This window comes from Elephantulus edwardii, unplaced genomic scaffold (genome assembly GCF_000299155.1).
Source record: "Elephantulus edwardii isolate Elephantulus edwardi_28Jun2011 unplaced genomic scaffold, EleEdw1.0 scaffold00009, whole genome shotgun sequence".
NCBI lineage: Eukaryota > Metazoa > Chordata > Mammalia > Macroscelidea > Macroscelididae > Elephantulus > Elephantulus edwardii.
The window spans coordinates 5356503-5366988 of record NW_006399759.1 but is presented as its reverse complement, the minus strand read 5'-3'; the positions used below and the strand labels follow the sequence as shown (position 1 = coordinate 5366988).

Below are 10486 nucleotides of genomic sequence, written 5' to 3'. Positions count from 1 at the left end.
CCCTCACCTGTGAAGACAGCTACATGGCCAAAGTACTAGAAGAAATCCTATTTGTTCCCATTCCCAAGAAAGGTGATCCAACAGAATGTGAACTTTATCAAACAATGTCATTAAAATAACATGCAACCAAAATAGTATTGAAGATCATCCCTATATGTGTAGAACATTACATAGAGAACTGTCAGATGTTCAAGCTTGGTTTCGAAGAATCAGTGGCACCAAGGATATTATTACTGATATCAGATGGATCTTGGTTGAAAGCAGAGAATATCAGAAGAATATCTCCTTGTGTTTTATTAACTGTAAAAGCATTTGACTGTGTCGATCTTAACAAACTATGGTAAACCTTGACAAGAATGGGAATTCCAGAACACTTAATTGTACCTTATATGAAATCTATACCTAGATGTATACCTATTTAAGCCTCTTGTTTAAAGTCAACAAGACCTCTAGGAGGACACCTGCATTTAAGGCCAAGCCCTTATCTCCATTTTGAAGACTGGATGAAGCGACTGGACTCTCTAAGCTGGGCTCTCTTGTTTTGGTTGAGGGTCATTGTGGAATGTTTGGTTGTTTGGGGTTTTTGCTGTTGTTGGTTTGTTGTTAGTTTTTTGATTTTTTTCTTTAATTTAAGCCTCTTGTTTAGAGTCAACAAGACCTCCTGGATTTCCCTTGTATTTAAAAGTTGGGCCCAGGGGATTCTATTTTAATCCCTTGTTAGTATATTTTGGAAGAACATTCTTCTAAATTGTACAGCACTCTTCTGTCAATTTGCTATGCTGAGGAAATCTGGGTTTGCTGTGATACTGAACCTTGTACCACTGAGATCTCAAATGCCAGAATGCCTGCCCATGGTGTACAGTGTCTGGTGGAGCGCTTAGTTTTTTTGGTTGTTTTTTTTTTTTTTTAATGTTTTAGACTTTTATTTCTTTAATTTTTAAACTTAGTTTCATAGAAATTGCCTAAGGGTGAGCCAGGTTTAATAGTCACCATTTTAAAATTATTTTTTCTTTTTTTTAAAGTTTTAATGAAAGTTTACAGAGACTTAGGGTTTCCAGTCATTCACTGTTGCACTTTTCTCTCTACCCACCCCCTCCCCCATTCACTCTTCTCCTTAAAATCTTTTTCATTGTTATGTAATCCCTCTCCCGTCACTTTCCCAAAACTTAAGATATTTTGCTCTTGTATCAAAGATAAACTTTTCATAAAACAGAAGAAAAAACTTGAACTGTTGAATCCACAAACTGCTCCAGTCACTGTGTCAATCTATGTCACTGAAAGTCTTCATCTTCTTTCTCTGACCCTCTACTTTTTTCCAATATGTTGTCTTTTTCCAAAGACTGATCCCTCCTGACAACATGTCCAAAGTATGTGAGATGAAGTTTCACCATCCTTGTTTTTAAGGAGTGCTCTGTACTCTCTCCTAGATAGATTTGCAGCCTTCACTCTGGACTTATGTAATGACAAGAATACCCATTCATATGGCTTTTTTAAACAGTTCTCTCCCTCATCTGTTTCAAGGCAATATACATCATTGCTCCCCTCTTTTTCTGTCTTCCCTCAACCCTGATGTCAGTCCCATTTTACAGCAGTGGTCCTTTGCAATATTTGTCCTTTTGTGACTGACATATTTCACTCAGCATAATGTCCTCCAGGGTCATCCATTTTGAATAATATTTCATGAGTTCCTTGTTTTTCAATGCTGCATATTATTCCATTGTGTGGATATACCAGAGCTTCTCTATCCATTCTTTTGTTAATGGGTACTTGGGTTGTTTCCAGCTCTTTGCTATTGTGAACAAAGACACAATAAACATGGGTGTGCATTGGAGCTCCTAGTTTTAAGACAGGTTTGGAAGCCGGAATGGCATCCACTTCCTAAACCACATGCCTCTGGAAACTCTATGAACTTGGAGAAATGATAGTTATAGAAAGGCCTCAGATCTTTTGTTTATAGAATCGCTATGAGTAGTGTGCAACTCAACGGCAATCAACAACACAACAACATACCTAGATCAAAATGCTCTTGTCCAAATAAAGTAAGGAAACACTGTATGTTTTAAAATGAGGAAGGGTGTGTATCGGGGCTGTCTCCTTTCTCCATATTTATTCAATCTGTATGCTGAGCAAATTATGAAGTACATTAGGAAGTGTGGCATCACTCTTGAAGAACTTTATGATGAAGAGTGTGGCATCAGGACTGGAGGAAGGCTTATTAACAAAGTGTGGTATGAAAATGATACTACCTTGTTTGCTTAAAGTGAGGAGTATCTGAAGTGCTTGCTGCAGAGGATCAAGGACCACAATTTGGATTACATCTCAATATCAAGTAAACAAAAATCCTCAGCACTGGATCAAAAGGAAACATTATTATAGATGGAGAAAAGACTGAAATTGTCAATGATTTCATCTTGGTTGGATCCATGATCAAGATCCTTAGTACCAGCAGTCAGGAAATCAGGAGATGTAGAGCATTGGGAAACTCGCTGTCAGGGATCACTCCAATTCTTGAAGAACAATGATGTCAGTCTAAAGATTAAGGTGTGCCTGATCCAGCCCACCATCTTTCCAGTCACCTGCTATGAATCTGAATGCTGGTCAATGAATAAGGATGACAGAAGAATCGATGCATTTGACTGTGGTGTTGGAGAAGAGTGCTGAATCTTGGCAGTGGAACCATGGTCTGTCAAAGAACAAACGGATACTGATGTTCACCAGAATGTTCCTTGGAGGCACAGTTGATGAAGCATTAGGAGAGGCTGTTCCTCAGAAAACGTCATCATGCTTGGAAAGGTAGAGGATCAACGAAGGAAAGGAAGATCTTTGACGAGATGGATTGTTGCATGATGCAGTGTCAATGGATTCAAATGTGCTAGGGATGATACGGTCGGCACAGGATAGGGCAGTATTCTGAGCTATATATCATGGGGTGTCTATGAGTCCTATATGTCTAGATATCACTTTAATAACAATACCACCACCGAAGTAAGGACTTTTATGTCCTCCTGCTTGGGTGGCACGGCTATGTAATTTCTGTACGATTAACAAAACGTCAATAATTAAAGGGGCTATTGATGTGCATTGGCAACATCACTCCTCTTGCTGGGTAGAGAAGTGAGGGTCGGGGGAGGGGGGGGACACATTAAGGGTCGCACAAACAGAGGGAACGAGAGGGCGGGGTTCCCACTCCTCCCCTTTGTCTGAAGTCCCACCTACAGTTTCCAGGATCGCAGGAGGACATTTCTCCCCTAGGCGGGGTCTCAGAGGAAAGGGAGGGAGGTCCCGTCAGGTGACTTAATCCGGCTGCAGCCCCCGTCAGAAGCGGCGAGGCGGAAGTAGATGTTCAGCGCGGAGCTCCGTGAGCGAGGGTCCACATCCGGGAGCGAGGGGAGCGGAAGTGGCGTTGGTCTGGCCCGAGGCCCTGGGTGAATTTGTTAGGCGTGGAGTGGGAACGATGACTTCCAGACTCGCTGCAGTGCCCGTTGTGAGTTTCTTGGCTTGACCATTGTGCTTTAGGGGTAGCGCTATCGAGCGCGGAACACGCGGTCCCCGTCTCGCTTTTGTCCCTTGTCCAGAGTTGGGTTTTATCCGAATCCATCATAGGCCCCACCCTTCGAGTTCCTACCCACCTACCCCGTTTTTCTCTGTACCCACTTTCCCCTGCCTGCCCCCGAAATCCTCGCACCTACTTTCTCGCCAGATTACTGTTAGTTTTATTGCTCCCGTCTTCCCAGTGCCGCCCACATCGCTTAGCCTCCCTTTCCGAACCGTAATGATAGGCCTTCGAGAATGGGCGAGATGAAGGCTTTGCTATTCTTAGGTCCCTTTAAGGTGTAGAAAACCGGTACAGTTTTCTTAAAAAGTATTGCCTTTCCCCGTTTGAGATAGTTGCTCCGGGAGAGTTTCGTGGGCGATTGGCCTTTTTGTGGTCATGATTCTGAGGTCTCTCGCACTTACTCATGTACTTGTGATTTGTTAGACTTCGGGACGCACATCCTTTAAACAACAGAGGAGCAAGAGGACCGTGGGAGCTAAGAAGTAAGTGAGGCTTTCTGAAGTCCATATATAATTGTGTTGGAAGCATTGTTCAGTAGAACTTACTGTGATGATGAAAATGTTCTGTGAGTGAAACAGTTTAAAAAGGTAGCCACTTTTTTTTACAAAGGACTTTTGAGCCCTTCCATTGTGGCTAGTGTAACTGACAAACGGGATTTTAGATTTTAGTCACATTCCATTAACTTAAATTTGTATAGCCACCTGTGGCTGCTGGCTCTTGGTTGTAAATTACTGAAGACAAAATTCAACCCAGAAAACATCTTCACAAAAATAGAAGAGGAAGTTTTACTATAGAATAATCTTTAAACCAGAATGTGATTTATCATTGACTTTCTGCTAAAAAAATTGCAAAATCTTGACTTTTACATTCGTGTTAGAGATAAAATGGCTACTTTTCTAATACAGAATATTTATGGCTGGTATACTCTAGTTATGCTAATCTGCCAAGAAGCTGAGAGGTAGGGGGTTTAGGGTTTTTGATGACTGCATTTAAAAAAAAAAAGTCCCCCATATCCTTGAGGAAATCTCCGTAATATACATATTTTTCAGAAAGGTAGAAAGATTTTGCCATAACTAATCTAGAGAATCTGAAAGGACAATTAAAAGGGAAACCTCTTCCTTTATTTTCATGAAAACCTCCTGTTTTCTCTTAATTGATTCCCCCCCTTCGTTGACTGTCTCCTGGGACAGTGTAAATCTCAGAGGTAGTTTACAAAAAAATAAAAATAGATTGAATTGTTGAATGGAAAACCAATTTGTAAACTTTTACTGAAATCACAAAATGTAAAAGAGAAAGAAATATTACCAATAACAAACTAAAAAGTACAGATCATAATAAAAAGTGGAACATAAATAAGTCAACGACATTGATGAACATGAGAATGGATAAAAAATGGGTATAATAAATCTACATGGCTTATAAACATGTTTATTTTTTTATACTGACTATGTTGAGTTTTTGTTTTTGCGTTATCTGTGATTTGAATAAAGATATAGCACACATGAAAAGCAATTGATACATAAAAGGTAGTTTTTCGTTATTCTGTTAAAAATTTTTTTCCAGAATTTCTTCCATTAAAGTATCATTTTCAAAGCAACAACAAAAGAAGCATTTTATTAGTCCATTTCTTTTTAATATAAAAATAAAGAACAGTTTATATTAAACTTAAATTTGTTTTTATATTCTGTAGATACTTGCACAGCATTTAGTGTTTTCACTCAAAGTAGCTATTAATTTGAGATGGCAGTTTTTATATTTTAATATATTTTAATTTAAAGTTTATTAAGAATATACACAGTAAAACACACACATTGAACAGTTTGTACACTGATAACATTCATTATCTTTTTCAAATTGTGAAGCCATTTTACCTTCCATTTTGGGTATTGTTCCCCATCATAAAAAATAATTTTACGTTTCTCTTTTATTTCTCTGTTTAAAAATTTATCCATCATACAAAATTTCACTCATACTTTGAATCACTTGCACAGATTTTGTATTATAACAAGTACAGTTGATTAATGAATTACAGTGTCTGATTGTACCTTTTTTAAAGTTGTAGCTTCTTACTAAATGTTGGAAATCATCTAAGCCGTGTATAAATTTTTCCTTAACTTTTTTTTTAAATAAATTTTTACTATCTTGTAAATGTAGAAATCAGGGCTGGCTTGTTGTTTACCATTGAGTCAGAACCAACCTAGAGCTGACCCCCTGGTGGTTTTTTAGAGGCAGTTAATCACTAGGGAGGAGATTGCCCATCCTTCTCCCACAGAGTAGCTGGTGGCTTAGTAGCATCTAATTCCTGCTTTATAATGAAGGAGCTGGTATGGTGAGTTGTGCTGCTAACCCAAGGATGTGAGTCTTCAGCAATTGCTCCAAGGGACAAAGAAATGTTTTATGATAACAATCTTATACCAGAATTGTCTTTTTGTGCTAACTCTTGATACTTGGCACAATTTCCTCAACAATTTCCTCAGCCTTGTTGTGCAAGTGTTTAAAAATTCTTGATCATTTTTTAGTATAGGATAATACTTTTTGTGGTTAAGAGCTGTCGAGTCGTAGGCAATTCTATGAACGAAAGTCCTCAACACTTGTGTGACTCCTCCTTTCTCTAGGTCCATAGGGTTTCCGGAAGGAAGCTACTATGGAAGTGTATGCCACTCCTGCTTCCAAGCTTGTTTTAATTGGGGAGCTCCACTAAACAGTGTCCATCATGGGTAACCATTATCGCGTTTGACTCATCAGTGTCACAGTGTTCAGCTTCACAGCAACCACGAGTTACCTCTCTGCACAGCAAGTGGACAGACCAGGGCTATATGACCTAGAAGAATGTTTGCATAGTTTCTTTATCCATTTTTTTGTTGATGGGCACTTGGTTGTTTCCATCTCTTTTCTGTTGTAAATAATGCTGCAGTGAGCATGAGTATACATATATCTTATTTGTGTCAGAGCTCTTCTTTCTTCTGCATATATGCCTTGTAGATAAATTGCTGAAGCAAGTAGTATTTCTGTTCCCAATTTTCTAAGGAAGTGACAAACTGCTTTCCATTGTGGTTGTGTTGTTTTACAGTTCCGCCAATAGTACATGGGAGTTCTGGTCTTTCAGGACCAGGATTTGGTGTTGTCTTGTTGAACATTGCTATTGTTTAGAAGATAGTTTTTAAGTCTTATCATTTAAAAGTTTTCCCTTGAAATGGCTCTCCACTTGTGGAAATGCCCAGTTGGTTGGTTCAGATTTGAAATATCTTGTGTCTGTGAAGGAAAGTACTGAGAGAGCAACATTAGGCCCTGCCAAGGACAAATGCTATCTGATGAGGGGAGGATCGCTGTTTGAAACTGTAGGAGGGCATTCATTTGTGAGTGGAGATTCAGCAGGGAACAATTGTAGCATAGATTTTGATGAGTTTCCTTGAGATGTACCAAGTAACAAGGACAAAGAAACCACATAGCCAGCTAGTCATGGTAGAGGGTACGGAAAGATTTAAGAGACTGTTAAGCAGATAAAAATGTTATCTGTCTAAAGATAAACAGCAATGCTAATTCTAGCTTTGCATTTGTGCCTTAGCCAAAAAGTAATACAGAGAGTTCTAATTAAGAATAGCAAGTCTACACTCTGGTCACCTAGTGATTATGGAGATGAGCTGCTGTTATTTGAAAGACAGTTCAAATCCACTAGCTGCTCGCAAGACAAAGATAAGCATTCTCCAATGTGATTTAGAGCCTCTCAGAACCTGCTGAAAGGCCAGCTATGGGTCTGTTCTGACTTGAATGTTATACCTTCATACCTTCATCTTTTCCCAGCCTTCACAGGTCCAGTACTGCCAGTACCTGTATGATGAAAAAGGAACGGTATTCATACTGTTGACAAAATATACATAGTTGGATAGAGTCCCACCCCACCTTTGTCCTGTTCACCTGTGGTGACTTCCATGTTGCTGTGATTCTAGAAGCTATGCTGCCAGTGTTTTAGATCCCACAGGGTCTCTCAAGGAGAATAGGTTTCAGTAGAGATTCCACACTAAGAGAAACCTAGAAGAGCTGGCCATCCATTTCTGAAATAATGGGCCCTTGAAAACGTCATAGTAGTGAAATAGTGTTCTATAAAGTGCCAGAAGATGAACCCCTTAAGTTGAAAGATATTAAAACTGGGGTAGCTAAGGAAGAACTTCCTCCTCAAAGTTGAATGCCTGTGGTACAGACCATCACATACATATACATAAGATCCAGGTAAAAGTGTTGTTGTTAAGTGTCATTGAGTCGTAGGTGACTCATAGCAATCCTATGAACAAAAGTCCTCAACATTTGTGTGACTTTCATCCTTTCTCCAAGTTCATAGGGTTTCCGGACACAAGCTTTTATGGAAGTGGATGCCACTCCTTCTTCCAAGCTTGTTTTCATTGGGGGGGGGCACCAAACACTGTCCACCATGGGTAACATTAATGCATTTGACACATCAGTGTCACAGTGTTCAGCTTCACAGCAACCACAAGTTGCCTCTGTAGGGCAAGTGGACAGACCAGAGCTATACCACCTAGAACAGTGTTTGAACAAAAGCAATGAAAAATAGGCCCAAGGGCCACAGGCCTGAGGGCTCTTCAGTATTTTACCATTCTGGCATGCCCAAATGCTGGCAACCTCTGAGGCCAGAGACCCCCAATTCATCTGGCAAGTCTGCTCTGCGACACCCACTTGTGGCAAAAAAGAAAGCCAAAAGCGCCCCAGTATTCCATCCTGGCCTCTCTTCCAGAAGCCAGAGGCCCCTTTAGCGGACACTAAGGCTCCCAAGACACACATCCAGGTGAAGGTAGAAAATACTAAAAAAAAAAAGTCGATGCAAGCCAGAATGACGTTGGGTTTATCCTACCTGAATATAAAAGAATCTCAAGAATAGGTTTATTATATTGGACACTATGGACTGAAGCAGTTGTGAGATGACATCAAGGTTGTCATGCATGAAGAAGCAAGAGGTCATTTAAACTGCAGTTCCAGAGGTGTGCGGTTCATATCCACCAGATGCTCTGCTAGAGAAGGAGGGACAATTTCCTCCTGTACCAGTCAGATCTGATTTGACGGTACACACACACACACAGAAAAAAAAAGTGTGTGCGCGTGCGTGTGTGTGTGTGTATGTAAAGACAGGAAAGAACGACGAAAACAAAAAATGTCAGAAGAAACTGAAACTTGCTCTTTAACAGAGAAGCTAAAGCCAAATGACAAGCTGATTGAATAAGAGGTGAACCTAAGATTTCAAAGAATGTAAATACAAATTTAAACTTTGGAGTGGCAATACTGAAGGATTTTATGGGCAGGATATTGAGTGATGCATGAAGCAATAAAAGAAGGTTGAAGTGTGACTATCAAAAAGAATTGGTCAGCACTGAATCATCCCAAGAAATAGCCTATAATAAGATCCAAGTAAGGAAGAAACTTCACTGAACACATTGACATAAGGCTCCCAGGAATTGATGAAATATCAGTTGACATATTTTAACAAAGAGATGCAGCCCTGACCCTGGTCAATAATCTGCAAAGAAATTTGGAAGACAGCTACTTGGCCAACCAACTGGATTTTTCTTTTTTTTTTTTCTCTCTCTCTGCTAAGAGAACCAACAAGTTTGTCCTGGAGAGGGTGAAGCCAGGCTGAGGCTGCTGCTTGGAGGCAAGGATTCTGAAGCTTCATTTGACATACTTTGGGCATGTTACAAGGAAGGACCAGTCCGTGGAGAGAGATGTCATGCTTGGGAGTTTGGAGGGACAGCGCAGGAGAGGAAGATTCTCTATGAAATGGATCGATTCAGTGACTGGGGTAGTGGGGTAGGTGTGTCAGAGACAATGAAATTGGCACAGGACTGAGCAGGATTTAGGACTGTCCTACATAGAGTCACTGTGAGTCTCAGGTGGCTCAACGGCACATAACATAAAAATTTTTATAAGTTATATAAACATACATTTTCATATTATGTGTGCTGATCTATAGTTTGTTGTTTGCTCCTCCAAGGAGCAGTCCGGCTTCACCTCCAGGACAAACCTTTTTATTCTCCTAGCAGTCCATTGTATATTCAACACTCTTCTCCAGCACCACAGCTCAAAAACATCAGTTTTCTTTCTATCATCCTTAGTCACTGTCCAGCTCTCCAATGTATTGCACACAATTGCAAAGACTGTAGCCCGGATCAGATGCACCTTAGTCTCCAGCCTGACGTCATTGCTCTTCAGTACTCCAGAGAAGTTTCTGACCGCTGACTTTCCCAATGCAATTCATCTCTTGATTTCCTGGCTGCTGGTACCAAGAGTGTTGAGCCGAGCAAACTAAAACTGTTAACCATCTCAATCTCTTCACCATCCGCACTAATGGTGTCAGTTGGCCCATTATTGAGAATCTTTGTTTTCTTGATGTTGAGCTTTAATCTGTATTGAAGGCTGCAGTCCTTGACCTTCTGCATCAAGTGCTTCAGATCCTCCTCAGTTTCAGGAAGCAGGATTGTGCCATCTGCATAACACAGGTTGTTGATGACATCTGGCAGTTTTCTGTTGACGTGTTGCTCTAGTTGTTTTTGGATCATTTTCAGCAGAAACTTGCTTGCATGTGATATTAATGCTACTGTTTGATAATTTCCTCACTCTGTTGGGTCACCTTTCTTTTGAATGAGAACAAATACAGGTTTCTTCCAGTCAGTTGGCTAGGTGGTTTTCCTCCAGCAACTTAGCACATCCAAGGCAGAGTCTGTTGAAATAGGTCAATTGGTATGACATCAATTCCTGGAGCCTTGTTTGCCAGTTCTTACAGAGCAGCTTGAACTTCCTCCCTTACCACAGGCTCTTGCTCATACGTTATTTCATAAAATTCTTCTGTGTTAGCCAATTCCTCTTGGTACAATGACTCTGAATACTCCTTCCATCTTTTAATGCTTCTTGGATCATATAACAGTC

At 40.2% G+C, this 10486-nt stretch overlaps 1 protein-coding gene across 1 annotated transcript in view; it reads left to right on the top strand.

The window, feature by feature from the left end:
• Positions 1-3313: 3313 nt before the first annotated feature.
• Positions 3314-10486, top strand: part of ZNF512 (zinc finger protein 512) — a 36015-nt gene continuing 28842 nt past the window's right edge. Inside the window, exons 1-2 of the mRNA XM_006880578.1 lie at positions 3314-3484; positions 3980-4038. Coding sequence (XP_006880640.1) covers positions 3455-3484; positions 3980-4038 — 89 coding nt within the window. The 5' untranslated portion in view covers positions 3314-3454. The remainder of the gene's footprint in view (positions 3485-3979; positions 4039-10486) is intronic.